The sequence below is a fragment of the Tupaia chinensis genome, unplaced genomic scaffold (genome assembly GCF_000334495.1).
Source record: "Tupaia chinensis unplaced genomic scaffold, TupChi_1.0 Scaffold000046_3, whole genome shotgun sequence".
NCBI lineage: Eukaryota > Metazoa > Chordata > Mammalia > Scandentia > Tupaiidae > Tupaia > Tupaia belangeri.
The window spans coordinates 5748172-5764686 of NW_006159504.1; the positions used below are offsets into that span (position 1 = coordinate 5748172).

At 44.6% G+C, this 16515-nt stretch overlaps 1 protein-coding gene across 2 annotated transcripts in view; it reads left to right on the top strand.

Moving 5' to 3' along the window:
- Nucleotides 1–16515, top strand: part of LYPLA1 (lysophospholipase 1) — a 46478-nt gene that overhangs the window by 20072 nt on the left and 9891 nt on the right. Inside the window, exons 2-5 of one of the 2 annotated variants that reach the window (XM_006140883.3) lie at nt 8459–8533; nt 8946–9011; nt 11194–11241; nt 14711–14781. In XM_006140883.3, coding sequence (XP_006140945.1) covers nt 8475–8533; nt 8946–9011; nt 11194–11241; nt 14711–14781 — 244 coding nt within the window. In that variant the 5' untranslated portion in view covers nt 8459–8474. The remainder of the gene's footprint in view (nt 1–8458; nt 8534–8945; nt 9012–11193; nt 11242–14710; nt 14782–16515) is intronic. The other variant, XM_027773795.1, reaches the window with a different exon arrangement.

Genomic DNA, 16515 nt, shown 5'->3' on the forward strand with positions numbered 1-16515 from the left:
TGTCTATACTAACGCGATTTGCTTTACCACGGCAGATTCGAACATTTTTATTCTCAACCAAGTGTGTGGGCGTATACACATATGAGCTACAACCAGTCGTAAGACAAAAAGCCAATGATAAAGAATCCTTTGGTATGGAGAAAATGGCCGTGGCTTTGTTATATTATGAAGAATTCTAAAATTGACATTAAATTTAAAATTGTATTCTGTTTCTCTAATCACCATTAATTTAAGACTACTTCTCAATAAGCCACATAAAAGTAGCCTTGCCATAATTATAAAACATAAGGGGATGAGGCTGTCCTCCCCCATCGATAGCCATGTCAAATCGAGCTCTCATTATATGTAGTGGCGTTTTCATGAACATAATTAAGCCTGTTTTCCATTTTGGACTCTAATAGATAGATGGAAGATTGTTTTATACATATGATTTTCAGTGACTGTGCATTCCCAAAGCTGTAATTAGCTAAAATAATTCCATGATGCTTAGGGCTTATATAGTTATCCCTGAGGTCATTAGCACAAACCCTGAAATAGAAAATGCAGTAATGATAAACTTTGAAATTGAAAAAGACATTGAAACAGCATGCATTGAAGCATCATTGGCAGCAACTATGAAGAGATCATTTTATAAAGTAGTCACACTGTTATCTCTGTAAGGGTAGTAGGTAAATTTTATTTTTTTTTGAGAGATTTTTTTTCTATAGGGCACGTGTGCTCACCAGAGAGACAGAGAACCCCAGAGAGGCAGAAGGTGAAAAATCATCCCTCCCCCTGAGGGTAAATGACCACACCACTGCCCCTTCTCCTCCCTTCTCTTCTTGAGATCTTGGGCACAAATTCACACATGCCCAGCATGAGTTTCAACCCACCAGGTCTGGGACTTGAACCGTGGTCGGCCATGTGGGAATCTAGTGCCTTGACCACGATGCCATCCCTGGTTTAAATGCTGCTTGGATCACTTCGTTGCAAAGGTTTCCCAGGTCGGGGCTCTGTGCCTTGATCACTTGGTCTGTGGTCTCGCCCGCAGTCTGGGGGTGGCGGCCCCTGGCTGTGGTCGGCATCGTTAGGGTGCTCACCGTCTGCGTTTCAGTGTAAGCATGCTCTAACAAAGCTGACAACAACCATGTCGAGGAGTGTTGTTCCTGACCTACTAAAAGCATTAGGCAGAAAACTCCATAGTCTTGATCGCACTAGAAAATAAATACGTAGAATAATGTATCACAGTAGAGGGAATAACCTAATAAATTGAAGTGTGAAACATTAAAACCACAAAAAACGCCCTAAATGGAGTTTAGTGTAGACCTGAATCATACTTGAGTCAATTAACCCGGCACAAACCTTTACATTTTTTTCAAGAATTATTTAATTTTATTTGTTTATCACTATTATTCAATTTGACCAGAGACCAACAGAGTGGGAGGCGGGGGGTGAGGGAAAACCAGCTGCTAGGTCTGGGACTTGAACCACGGTTGGCCATATGGGAGTCCAGCGTCTTAACCACCACACCACCTGCTGGTCCCATCTTTACATTTTTTAGTACTTGGTAGAAGGTGGTTCTGTCTGCAGAATCTAATCCAGTCATAGAATGATTTCCCAAATCTTGCCTGTTCATTTCCGTTCCCTGTCTCTCTTGTTATGCTTACCCCGAGTCAAGAGTAGACCAGCCGTGTGCAGCAGGTGCCAGAAGAGGCGGCTCTTGGCCCACCCCGGAGCCTTCGCTGGCCGCCTCACTGGTTCTTATGTCACGCTGGTAGAGGAGAGTTCATTATTGGTAGTGTTTGCAGCTCTCAGGCGGTTGTTAACTCAGCTTATCTAGGAACCTGTCTGAGTTGGATGTGCTTTTAAAAATTATTTTGAAAATTGTAGTGGGGTAATATTCAAGTCATAAATTTCAGCTAGATACATTTTTACATAAACAAACTCATACAGTCATCAACATGAGGAAGATGGAAACATTTCTGGTTCCCCAGAAGTGTACCTGGTCATTCCCTGTGGTCAGTCCCCTCCTGTCCCCTGAGATAACTGATACTCCTTCCTTCCTGACTTTCGAGTCCTTTCCTTCGCTCTTGCCCTTCGTGTTAAGGAGTCACACATACCTCTCCTCTTGCCTGTTATGTTTGTAAGATTTATCCATCTGAACATAAGTTTCACTAGACGTGGTATGTAAAAGCCCCCACCTCCCTTTATGTGTGTGCTCACTGTACCTCTAGGCCCAGCAGTGCATACTCTCCACCCCCTGCGCAGGGACGCTCGTCGACGCGTCACTAGCTCGTCTCTGACACCCCGAGCTGGAGCCAGCCCCGACCCAGCGCTGCCAGCTGCGCGTGGACTCCGCTCATGTTTTGCCCACTCTCCCAACTATGTCCTCCTCTTTGCTGTTCCAAGGTCTTTTCCAGGAATGTGTGTTACTCCTAGCTGTTGTGTCTTCAATCCGTAGTGGTCTATCAGTCTTTCTGTCTTTCATGTCTGTCGCAGTTTTAGAGTCCAACCTGTACGTTCACAGGATGACCTCGACGGGATGGGCCTGATGGTCTCTGAATGCCTTCTTTTTCTTTTCTTTCTCTCTCTTTCTCTTCGTGGATTTATTGACACTGAATTCCTACACCACACAGTTCAACCATCTGAGGTGTGCAGCTCAATAAGGGTTTCTTTTTTGTAAAGAAGAATTTATTTAATTTTATTTTTATTTGTTTTTTAATCTGACCAGAACGAGAGAGAGAGAGGGAAAGTGAGAACAAGTCTCAGGTCTGGGACTCAAACTGCAGTTGGCCATGTGGGAGTACAACACCTTAATCACCATGCCACCTACCGGCCCCATCAGTAGGTTGTTTTTTTGTTGTTTTGTTTGTTTGTTTGTTTGTTTTTTAAGAATTATTTTATTGGACCAGCAGCTAGCATAATGGCTATGTCGCTGGACTCCCATGTAGTTGACCGCGGTTCGCATCCTGGACCTGGTGGCTTAAAACTCACGCTGGGCGCGTGTGTGTGCATGCCCAAGATCCTGAGAGGAGAATGGAGGAGAAGGGATTGCAGTGTGACCATCCCCCCTGGGGGGTAATTTCTTGCTTTCTGTCTCTCTGTCTGTCTCTGTCTGTCTGGCGAGCACACACGCCCTATAGCAAAAACCTCTTCAAAAAAAAAAAAAAGATTTTATTCAATATTTTGTTTATTTATTTTAATTTGACCAGAGGGGGCAGAGTGAGTGAAAGAGAGAGAGAGAGAAAAAAGGGAAAGAGAGGAAGCTGCCAGGTCGGGGACTTGAACCGGGGTCAGCCGTGTAGGAGTCCAGTGCTTTTAACCACCATGGCACCTGCCAGTAGTTTGTAATATATGAGGTAACTGTAGAAAGTAATGGAATCAAATTACAAGTTTACTTTGGTGCAAAATTTTTGAAATCAAGCATAGTGTTTTGTTTTTTTGTTTTTGTTTTTGTTTTTTTTTTTTTCAGGAGAGGTTTTTGCTACAGGGCACATGTGCTTGCCAGAGAGACAGAGAGAGAGAGAAAGTGAGAAATCATCCCTCGGGGGGATGGCCACACTGCAATCCCTTCTCCTCCATTCTCCTCTTAGGATCTTGGGCACGCATGCACACACGCCTGGCATGAGTTTAAGCCACCGGGTCCAGGATTTGAACTGCGGTCAACTACATGGGAGTTCAACGACATAGCCATTACGCTAACTGCTGATCCCAAGCATAGTTTTTTATATGCATATTCTGTGGACTTTTAAAAATTTTTCTATAGTGCTCATACATTTACAAGAGAGAGAGAGAGAACATCCACCAGGGGGTCTGGCCATGCCACAATCCCTTCTCCATTCTCTTCTCCAGATTTTGTGCACCATGCACATGTACCCAGCGTGATTTTCAAGCCACTGGACCCAAGACTCAAACCTCACACGTCACCTGCTAGCCCCATTTTTGCTCTTTTTTTTGGAGAGGTTTTTTGGTGTGTGTTTGTGTGTGTGTGTGTGTGGTGTGTGTGTGTTTCGCTATAGGGTGCATGCTCTTGCCAAGAAAAACAGAGATAGAAAGCAAGAAATCACCCCCCAGGGGGGATGGCCACACTGCAATCCCTTCTCCATTCTCCTCTCAGGATCTAGGGCACGCACACACACAGGCCTGACAGGAGTTTAAGCCACAGGGTCCGGGACTCGAACCAAGGTTGAGATTGTTTTCCAAGGCAGCAGCACCATTTAGTATGCGAGGGCTCTGATTCTCCTCACCCCCTTTCACACTTGTTACTGTGTTTTCAAATATGGCCAACCCTGTGGTTATGAGGTGATATCTCATAGTGGTTTTGATTTGCATTTGTCTATTTTGGAGAAATGTCTGTTTAAGTCCTTTGACTATTTCTTATTGGGTTGTCTCTCTTTTTTTTTTTTTAAAGTGAAATACACCTTACGTAAAACTAGCCAGTTTGCACTCAGTGGCGTTCAATACATTCGCAGTGTTGTGCAACCCTCACTGCCCTCTGCTTCCCAACACCTTGATCAGCACACAGAAACGTCCCAAACCTATGAGGCAGCCATTCCTCAGTGCTCTCTCCCTCACCTTTGATAACCTCTAACCTGCTTTTTTTCACTTAGCAAGGTACTTTCGAGGTTTCTTGGCGGGGGAGCTTGGTATCAGTATTTTAGTTCCTTCTATGGTGACATACTGTTCCATTGTCTGCATAATATTAGCCACCTGCGACTGACAGAAATCGGGAGTATTTCCACCATTTCGCTCTTGTGGATAGCGCTGCTGTGAACGTTCTTGTACCTGGCTGTGTTTGCGGACCTGTTTTCAGTTCTCTTGCACATGCCTGGAGGTGGGGCTCCTGGTCCTACGTAATTCTGGGTTTAGGGGTGAGGAGCTGCGAGACTTCCACAGTCACTGGCCGTTTGACATTCCTTCCAGCATGTCGAGCAGGGCTGCTCTCTTCACATCCTTGCCAACTGTAATTTCAAGTTGCTGGAAAAATTATTCTTGTTGGGTGTGAAGTAATACCTCATTGCAGTTTTGATTTGTATTTCTTTAAAAACTAATGATATCGGGGCCGGCAGGTGTCGTGGTACTTAGGGCACTTGCCTTTCACATGGCTGACCGTGGTTCAAGTCCTGGACCTAGCAGCTTTCTTTCTCCCCTCCTCTCGTTCTCTGTCTTTCTCTAGTCAAAATTTTAAAATAAGAAGAAGTGAAATTAAATGAAATAGTTCCTTAAAGCAAAATAGTGACATTGAGCACCTTGTGCTTGTTGGCTGTTTGTACATCTCTTTAAAAAAAACTTTTTAAAGTTTTTGCCGTAGAGTACATGTACTCTCCAGAGACACAGAGAGGAGAGAGAAAGGAAGAGCCCCCCGGGAGATGGCCATACCACAGTCCCTTTGCCTCCATTGTCCTTTCAGGATGTGGGGCATGCACACATAGTTTTCAGGCCACCAGGTCCAGAACTCAAATCATGCAGTCAGCCATGTGGGATGTAGCTGCCCTAACCACCATGCTGGCCTGGCCATTTGTATATCTTCTTTAGAGAAATGTCTCTTCAAGGGACCAGCAGTTAGCGTAATGGTTATGTCGCTGGACTCCCATGTAGTCCACCACTGTTCGCGTCCTGGACCCGGTGGCTTAAACTCACACCGGGCGCGTGTGCATGCGTGTCCAAGATCCCGAGAGGAGAATGGAGGAGAAGGGATTGCGGCGTGGCCATCCCCCCTGGGGGGGGTGATTTCTCGCTTTCTGTCTCTCTCTGTCTTTCTGGCGAGCGCATACGCCTTATAGCAAAAACCTGTCGAAAAAGAAATAAAGAGAAATGTCTCTTCAAGTTCTTTGCCCTTTTTTCAGTTGGATCATCTTTCTTCTTTCAAGTTATGAGAGTTCTTTGTATAGTATAGATACGAAACCCTTATTAGATTAAGAGTTATTTTCCCTTTTCTGTAGCTTGTCTTTTAACTTTCTTCATACTGTCCTTTGAAGCAGCACAGTGTTTATTATGTATTTTTTTTAATTTACCAGAGTGCCCGTGCATTCACCAGAGACGAAAGCCAGAGAGGTAGCAGAAGAAAGCACTCTGCAGTGGGGTGTGGTCATGCTGCAGTTTCGTCCTCCTCCATTTCTCCATCCTGTCAGGGTTTTGGACACACACGCATGCACCCAGTGTGTTTTTCAAGTTCCCAGGACCAGATTCCAACCGCACAGTCAGCCATATGGGATCTGGCTCCTTTAACTACCAGGCCACTGAGCTGGTCCAGGATTCAATTTCGATGATTTCCAATTTGTCTATTTCTTCTCTGTAGATTGTGCTGTTGGCATTATATCTAAGAAACCACTAGGGGCTGGCCACGTGGTACAGTAGTTAAGCCATGTACTTAGGGACCCAGATCCCACATGGCTGACAGGTTCATATCCTGGCTCTGGCAACTTAAAAAAGAATCCATTGGCAAGTCCAAGATCACAAATATTTGCATACATTTTCTGCTAGGAATTTTATAATTTTATCTATTACATTTAGGGCTTTGGTACATTTTGAGTTAATTTTTATATATGGTTTGAGGTGGCATTCCACTCCCTTCTGTTGCACGTGGATATCCACTTGCCCCAGCTACGCTTGTCGATAAGACTGTTCCTTCTAAATTGATTTGTTTTGGTACCCTTTTCAAAAATAATTTGAAGTAAATGGAGAGGTGTTACTTGTGGGTTTTCAGTAGATTTTATGTTTATTCTTATTCGAGTACTACAGTCTTTATTATTTTGTAATAAGTTTTGAAATTGGGAAGTGTGAGTCCTCCAACTTTGTTCTTTTTAAAAATTGTTTTGGTTTTTCTGGCTCTCTCACAAAGTCAGCAGGGATTCTTATAAAGATTCTGTTTTGACTAAATCAATTTGGGGAGTACTGCAATTTAAAAAATAGTAAGCTGTCCAGGCCACGAACTTTGGGTGTCTTTCTCTTTATAGGGATCTAATTTGAGTTCCTGCAGCATGTTTTGTAGTTTTCAGAGTAAGGTGTCTAACACAGGTATGCACAACACACATACACGTGTGAACACATACAGAACTGGGGTGGCTTGGCTCATAGTGTCACACACGGGTTGGTGCCATTACAGTGATTGATCTTTTTGCATATCTTAAATACTTTGGAGGGAAGTAGGTTAAAACAAAAAAATAAGGAACAGAAAGCTAACGTTCATTTCTAGGCTAAGAATTAAGTCACTTCTACTTTGTCCTTTAGTAGAGATAATGTGTAAAATGTATTGGGCATAATGTCAGATGTTACGGAGGAAACTATGTTTAATACAGTACATGTATAGCATAGTGCATTTTGTCAAATCTGTTTCTGTTTAATTAGCATGCACTGAACATTATCAGAAAGAAATCCATCAAGATTGATGGTTGGGCCAGCTCTGTAGCACAGTCAGTCATTAAATGCTGTGTAGAGGAATCTGAATCCCACATGACCAACCAGGGTTTGAGTCCCCAGCCCAGTGGCTTGAAAAGCATGCCAGACCCATGTGCACACATGCCCTGAATCCTGATGGGTTGGAGAATGGAGGGGAAAGGATTGCAGCATAACTAGTCCCCACTGGGGCCTTCTATGGCTCTCTCTTGTCTGCCCACACGTACAGTTTGGCATTTAAAAAAAAAAAAGAACTTTGGTTAAAGATTGGCTAGAAGGATTATGATGATTTCCATTAAAAAATGTTTCCTGTGGGGCCAGCAGGTGGTATAGAGGTTAAGGTGCTGAATCCCACATGGCCGACTCCATCGATTGAGTCCTTGACCCAACAGCTTGAAATACGCACCAGATGTGTATGCGTGCGTGAATGCCCAAAACCCTAAGAGGAGAAGGGGTTGTGTGGCCATTCCCACTGACAGGTGTTTCCTCAAATGCTCTCTCTGGTGAGCACACATGCCCTACAACAAAAACCAAAATAAGAAAGGAGAGGCATTGTTTTCCTGTGTTCTGTTTTGGACATAAAAAGATATGTATATAAGACACATGAGGCAGAATATTACAGTTGCTTTTAATAGTGTAATAAGGGACCAGCAGTTAGCGTAATGGCTATGTGGCTGGATTCCCATGTAGTCGACCGCGGTTCGTGTCCCAGACCCGGTGGCTTAAAACTCACTCCGGGCACGTGTGCGTGCGTGCCCAAGATCCTGAGAGGAGAATGGAGGAGAAGGGATTGCGGCATGGCCATCCCCCCGGGGGGTGATTTCTCGCTTTCTGTCTCTCTGACTCTCTCTGTCTGTCTGGCGAGTGCATGCGCCCTATGGCAAAAACCTCTAGAAAAAAAAAAACAAAACCAAAAAATAGTGTAATAAGAATGTAGACATGTTAGACAATTGATTTACCTTATTCCTCTGAGGCTTCTTCTTCATATAAAATGTAAGTGATATAACCTGCCTTGCCTCCTCTATAGGCATATTCTTGTAAAGTTACAAAGATATGAAAAATACCTGTATTTTTTAAATTGTAGAGTCCTATAGAAATATATGAAGGAATGCACATTGCTGCTCAGAAATCAGGAGAGGCCACCTTTATCTTTGTTCAGGTAAAGCTTAAATAACAGCTTTGTGTTGTTCTGTGTCCATGGTTTGTTTTAGGGTACATATGCTCTCCAGAGACAGACAGAGGGAAAGTGAGAAAGCACCCCCAGGGCGGATACCACCCTGCAGTTCCCTCTCATTTTCCTCTGGGTATTTTGGGCATTCACGCACATGCACCTGGTGCGTTTCTCAAGCCACTGGGTCCAGGACTCGGCCATGTAGTCAGCCGGGTGATTGGCATACCCACCATGCCACCCGACTGGTTCGGCATTGTGTTCATAGCACTGATGGTCCACACGTTCAAGGTATTTTAAGGAATTAACAATTACTCTAACAAAATTAGTAATAGCCTTTCTGCTACCGATTTATTGAGATTTAACACCATATCTAATAGCATTCAAATCATTTTTCCACCAGGCACGGATGGGCAGAAGCCTTTGCAGGTATCAGAAGTTCACATATCAAATATATCTGCCCTCATGCGTGAGTATTTCTGCTCTTCAAGCTCATGATTCAGGTTTTGGAGAAAAGCAACTCTGATAGCTTTATTTTTCTAGAAAAGTATTTGAATAGAATTTGTTAATTTTTTTTTTCATTTAACTTTACTCATTTATTTATTCATTTGTTTATTTCAATTTGACCAGAGAGGGGGAGATAGAGAAAGCAAGCAAGTTACCAGGTCTGGGACTTGAACCATGGTCGGCCATATGGGAATCCAGCACCTTTAACCACCATGCCATCTGCCAGCTCCAGAATTCTTTTTTTATCTTTTAAATATTCAATTTAACAATAAAGACTAGTAAAAACATTTGTTTTTTTATATTAAGCAAACTTCTATTGAAGCTTACATTATGGGACAAAATACATTTTAACTGATTAAAGTCCAACACCAACAGAGGGAGAAATTATAGCACCAAAGCCTTCTCTCCGCTATCGTAGAGGGTTAATTTAGGTTACTATTCGATGTGTAGTTTTCATTTGTCTAGGCTTTGCTTCACAGAAATCTGTGTAGATTTTCAACATTAGAATTCTTAAATCTATTAGAAAAAGAAAACCAGACCATAAGCCAACAAATCTTACCCAATCTACTGGCATACTGTTCAAGAATAAAATCCACTTTGGGGAACCAGCAGTTAGCATAATGGCTATGTCGCTGGACTCCCACGTAGTCGACCACAGTTTGCGTCCCGGATCCGGTGGCTTAAAACTCACGCCGGGTGCGTATGCGTGCGTGCCCAAGATCCCGAGAGGAGAATGGAGGAGAAGGTATTGGGGCGTGACCATCCCCCCTGGGGAGTGATTTCTCGCTTTCTGTCTCTATCTGTCTGGCGAGTGCATGCGCCCTATAATGAAAACCTCTCAAAAAAAAAAAAATCCACTTTGAACATTAGTCCTCAAAACAAAACACCTCAATATACTAGGTTCTCTGCTCCTTACAGAATCAAAGTGAATGCACTGATCGAAAGCTTCCTCAGTGAAACTTTCAAACATGCATGATTTCAAACCAAGTAGAAGACTATAAAATTTCCTAAAACTAAAATGGTTTTCTTGGCTAAATTGCTTTTTTTTCCCCCCATTTTTGGGAAGAAATTTAAAATATTGCTTAATTCCTGGGGGTCAGTTGAACTTAAAGCCAAAAAATTCTTTTAGATATTCAAATACCTATAAAGTCCTAAGGGTATCCCCGGGGTATCCCTGAAGAGGATTTTACCTGTCAGATTTGAGAGAAATTTTTGTTATGTTGACCATGCTCTTAAATTTGATCGACTAGAGGTGATGTGACACCCTCTGGGAAGAACATAAGATTTAAAATCTATACATTTGGTTTTGAATTCTAGCTCTAAAAATGTCTGTGGATGTCAAAAAGAAACTATTGGTCCCTCAGAAAAGTCATGATGCATTTTTCTTTTCTTTTAGATAATTATTTTATTTAACTTTACTTATTTTAATTTGACCAGAGAAGGACCCAGAGAGAAAGCAAGCCTGCAGGTCTGGGACTCGAACCATAGTAGGCCATGTGGAAGTACAGTCCCTTTAACCACCACACCACCTGCCAGCCCCCATGATGCATTTTTCTATGTAGAAAAGAAGGCTATGCCTTCTTTTTCTTTGCAAAAATGCATCATAACTTTTCCAGTGACCCAATAGTAAATTTTCTTTTTCAGAGAGAGATTTTTTTCCATAGGGCACGTGCATTCAACAAAGAGACAGAGACAGAAAGTGAGAAATCACCCCCCCCCGGGGGGGAATGGCCATGCTACAGTCCCTTCTTCTCCATTCTCTCCCGGGATCTTGGGCATGACGCACCCGTGCCTGTGGGATTTTCAAGCAACCAGGTCCGGGACTTGAACCATGGTCGACCATGTGGGAGCTCAGCGATGTAACTGCTATGCCATCTGCTGGCCCCAAAGTACGCTTATTTTATGCAAAAAATTTTGAAATTCATGCATAGATTTTCCATGAACCCTTTGAAGAACCCCCTCGTATATCCAAAGAAAAGGAAAGCAAGATCCTAACGAGATAGTGTGCATCCCATGTTTATGGCAGTAGTATTCATATCAGCCAAGATGCAGAACCAACCTAAGTAACTCTCTGGGTTTTGTTGATGGGATTTGTCAGTTTTTATTCTTTGCTCTCATTTTGCTGTCTTTTCTTCCCTGTATAGGCCTGTAATGCCTGTTACGTTAAATATGAACATGGCTATGCCTTCTTGGTAAGTAAGAATTGACTTGTCTGGTGAGAAGTGTCTATTTATTTTACTTAGCCCTTTTCTTCCTTTTTTTAAAGTTGAGCCCCAACATACTCGGGGCGGACATAAACGAGGATCTTGGGATGGCCTTGCGGAGCGTTGCGTCTTACCCAGCACCGCTGTCTGCTACCTAGTACTGAGCCTTTATCACAAGTGCTTTCGTGGCTCGGACCGTGGTAGGATGTGACGCTCTGTGAGGCCGACTCACGTGGGATGTTCCAGGTCTGCACCTGGAGACACATGCCTGAGACCCGCGACTGGCTAAAGACAGGCATGGGTTGTGGCATTGGGGTCCTGTTGGGGGTGCCGTCTCTTACGGTGTCTTTTTCTGTGTCTCTCATTTACAAAAAAGAAATGAACTTTTCAAAAAGTGCTGTTGTGTACAATTTTTTAAAACAACTATTATTATTTATTTCCTACAGGGTATATGCACTAACCAGAGCATATGTGTGAGAGGGAGAGACAAAAAGTGAGAAAGCAAGCTGCCAGGTCCAGGATTCGAACCTCAGTCAGCCATGTGGGAGTCGAGGGCCATAACCACCCTGCTGGCTCCATGTACAGCAGTTTTTTTAGAGAATTGGTTATTTAATTTTGTTTATCATTATTATCATTTTTTGAATTTGCTGTAGATTACATGTGCTCATCAGAGCAAGACAGAGGTGGAGAGAGAGAGAGAGAGTGAGGAAGTAAACTTCCAGGTCCGGGACTCAGGCCAGCTTGGGCTGTGTGGGAGTGCAGCGCCTCAACCACCATGCTACCTGCTGGCCCTGAATAGCAGTTTTTACTTAGTAATTTTTAAATCATAAAGTTACATAATTGGCTTTTATTTTTTACTTTTGTTATTGTTTGCTTTTTGTGAATTTTATTTTATTTTTTAGGTTTTTGCCATAGAGTGGATGCACTCACTGGAGGGGAGGTGGAAAGTGAGAAATCAATAGCCACACCTCAGTCCCTTCTTCACTCTCTTCTCGGGATTTTGGACACACGTGCACGTGCACCGGGCGTCATTTTCAAGCCACTGGGCCCAGGGCTCAAACCATAGTTGACCACGTGGGAGTCCAGCACCTTTACCACCATGCCACTTACTGGCCCCATAATTAGCTTTTAAGTTTAACCTTGTTTTAGCTTTTTTACTTTAGATTTGGGGATAAACTTAAACTATACTAACAGAGAAACAGATGAAAATGGGTGAACAGAAATATTGTGGGGAAATATCTCCTGTTGCTGGATAAGCTTTTGATTTCAGTACCCACACATTCGGAGGATCCCCTGGGGCACCTGTTAAACACGCATGCAGGCCGCACCCTCCCAGTTCTCTCCTCCCTGGAGCCGTGGTGGTTTTCAGGAAACCACTTTCCTTTCAGTCCTCTTAGGGTATCTTGTTCTCGTGTATTTTATGGTCAGGGTTAGTGTTGGTCCCCCTGTGCCACTTCCAGGCTGTAATTCCTCCGCTCTGCTTTCTTAGACTCTTGCCACAGGTCTTCAGATTCTTACTCTGACAGCTGATGGGTGCTTTCCTTTGCTCTCCAGCGTCTCCTGCCGTTTAGCCACTGGGTGACGGCAGGCTGCAGTGCAAGGCCGACTTACGGTCTGGCCGGGCCTGTTACTGCCCTGACCTCCTGACTTCCAGGGCCGTTTTCCTTCTCTTAGCTTCAGTCCTCCACTGTCTGTCCTGTCAGTCCGTGGGCCTGGTCATCCGGAACGATCCCGTCTCTGCAGTCACCGAGTTAAAACTGTCCGTTCCACATAGCCACTGCCTGTCCCTTGAGTTTGCTTCCATTTACACACTGTCTGTGTTTAGGCCTTCCCAGGACCTCCAGGCTGTTGCCTGCTGTCTCCCGCTTTTCCGCCCACCCCTAATCCATCTCCGCACTTCATTTTTTACCCACTTTAGATTCCTTGGCGGCTTTACCCATCTCGACCTTTGGTTCTTCCATCTCCCTAGCTGGTAAAATCCTCACCGCAGAAGCAGAGTTGCCAGAGACCAGAACGTGAACTTATAACCTGATCAAAGGAAGGGCCCAAGGAAGGCTTTCCCGAGTTTCTGGTTTGAGGTGTAGACACCGCACGATAAAAACATTGGAAGAATATGGCTAGATCCGTAATATTGGGTCATTTCTATGCAAAAATGTGTCATGACTTTCCCGATGACCTACTAAATAGTGTGTTCGTGAAGTTTGAGGTACTGCATGTAAAGGTATTATGATAAAAAATAAAAATAGTTTATTGGATTTCTTTAACATGCAGTAGAAGAAGAAATGAATAGCTGGAGTTCATTGTCATCTTTTCAGGATTGTGGGTTGAGATTCCTGCTTGGGTATAAAATTGGACTAGGTAATTTCTTAGGCTGTTCCCACCCTACAATTACACGGCACTGTGGCTTTGTCCGGGTACGTGTGCTTGCCAAAGAGAGACGGGGAGGACAAAGCACCCTCTAGTGGGGCATGGCCATGCTCCGTTTCCGTCTTGTCAGTATTTGGGGTATGGGCACACACCCCACCTGTTTTTCAGCTGCTGGGACCGGGATTTGAACTGTAAGATTGGCCATGTGAGATCTGGTTCTCTTAGTCACTAGGCTACAGGTCTGGTTCCAGACACCATGACTTTGGCTTTTTCTTTGTTTGTTTTGGCTAGAGGGCACATCCACTTGCCAGAGAGGAGAGGAGGAAGCACTCCCCAGAGGATTGATCTTATCGCAGTCCCTTTTCCTCTGTCTCTCCTTTCAGGGTTCTGGGCATGCACACACATGCACCCAGTGTGTGCTTTAAGCCACCAAGTCTGGGACTCAAACTACGTGTTCAGCCATGTGGGGTCTGATTGCATTAATCGCCAGGTCATGGAGCTGGCCCGGCACTGTGACTTTTTGTTTTGTTTTGTTTTAGTTTTGTTATTGGGTGTGTGCATTTGCCGGAATGAGACAGAGAGGGGGAGAGAGAGAAAAAGTGAGAAATCACTCCCCTCCCCAGGGCAGATGGCCACCCCACAGTCCCTTCTCAATCTTCGTTTCAGGGTTTTGAGCATCTGTGCTCACTCACTCAGCACGGTTTACAAGTTGTCGGCTCCGGGACTCAAACCACGCAGCTGGTAGTGCAGGATCCAGCTGCCTTCACCACCACGCCACTGGCCAACCCAGCACTGTGACATGTTCACATTAGACTCTGTATCTAGTTAGAAAAGGACACACATATTTAACTTCGTTGTTTGGTCTTTGTGGACATTTTCATTTGTTTCATGCTTCAGAGAGAGTCTCTTGTTAGACCGGTTTATCCACATTACCACTGGTCTTTGTGGACATTTTCATTTGTTTCATGTTTCAGAGTGTCTCTCGTTAGACCGGTTTATCCACATTACCATGAACTTAGTAAAACATGCTTCCCAAGAACAGATTCCTGAGAAGCAAATACTTCTCTTAAGATTTGGACTTGTTTTCCAGGTTTGACATTATTGGGCTTTCCCCAGATGCACAGGAGGATGAGCCTGGAATTAAACAGGCAGCAGAGAATGGTAAGTACAGAACCGTACAGAGGCAGAGCTGTCATTACGTGGCCCGGGGTACCAGTGAGCACCACACGGTCATCCGACTCAGGAGGCGTGCTGTCACTGCCTCTCGGACCTCCACCTTGCTAGGCACCATGTCCACGCAGGCTCACGGGCCAAGCTCGGCGGGGGGGAGGCGGGTGGGGAGGAGTGGTATGATCGAGCCTCCACTCTGCCGTGTCCAGGGTGCCTCCCAGTCGTGCGTGACTCGCGTAGGCAGCTGGGAGAACAGCAGCAGGCTTAGTAGTTGTGACCAGGTGTCCTCGTTAGGGTGCTCAGAGCAGTGGTGAGCACAGTGCTACCACAGAGGTCCTGAGGGGGACAGTGAGCACACCGGTTGGACGCTCAGCTGCTCACCAGTCGGGTTCTGTCACCTCAGTTGGCACCCTGTGTGAAGTGTAGCTCTGCTGTACAGACTTTGCAGCCTGTGAGCTGGTTGGTGTTTCATCCTCCTCCACAGACAGGGTGGTCCCATTAGTTGTGTGGATGAAGACATTAACACTTAGTTTACTGGGGGATACCTAGTTTTTGCAAGTGTGTCGCAGCAGCCTTGTCTTTTCACATGTGTTTTGAAATGTTTACAAACAGCACTGTGACAACTGGGTTGGCTTTAGAGTAATCTGAGTGATGACTGTCAGGTGTGGGCGGGCACCAGCGGAACGAGCCTGTCCAGACTCGAGTAGTATGTACACATGGGGTCAGTACCCCACTCCTTCTGCTTTTATATTGGTCTGGAACTTCCCAACTTAGAGGAGAAACCCAGAACCAGTAATGTCCTTCACAGTTTTTAAAGGACTATTAAGATCTTTGAAACAGGGAAATTATTGAAAATACACAGGCTATCTGGGAATGTGAAATCAAGAACACTTGACTTTTTGGATCATCAAAAAGTAAATCAAAACTAGAATGCTGGTGGGTGGCATGGTTGGGGCACTGGGCTCCCACGTGACCAACTGCAGTTCGAGTCTCGGACCTGGTGGCTTGCTTTCTTACTTTTCTTCTCTCTCTGTCTCTCTCTGGTCAAATCTTTTTTAAAAATTAGCAATGAATAAAATTAAATGAAATATTTCTTTAAAACAAAAAGAAAACATCCAGAACTAGAGCTACTATTTTGTCTAAAAATGGTGTATACCAAAATAAGTCGTCAGGTATGAGACTGTGGTAGACTCTGTTGAAAATAGGAGAAGGTGGGACCAGCAGATGCTGTAATGGTTACATCACTGAACTCCCACTTAGTCGACCGCAGTTCGAGTCCCAGACCCTATGACTTGCAACTCATGCCGGTGCGGGTGCGTGCATGCCCAAGATCCCAAGAGGAGACTGGAGGAGAAGGGATTGCGGCATGGCCATTCCTCGCCAGGGGTGATATCTTGCTTTCTGCCTCTCTCTCTCCCCACTGAGTGCACATACCCTATGGCAAAAAATCTTTCTAAATGAAAAGAAAACGAGAGGGAGGCTGTGCCCTGGGGAGGAGCCGGGTGGCCAGTTACTTTGCCATAGGATGGGAACCTGTCCTGAAGACGGAGTTGCCCTGTGAACTACTCATCAACTTCTTTCCTCTCCACAGCGGTCAGTTTTATTGCAGTCAGGATGAGACCCAGAGGTAGGAAAGACCTGAGAGCATGTCCTCTGGTTAGATTCTCGTACCCACTGTACTCACGTGGGGGTGAGAGGTCAGCGCCGTCAGAACCTGCCACTCCA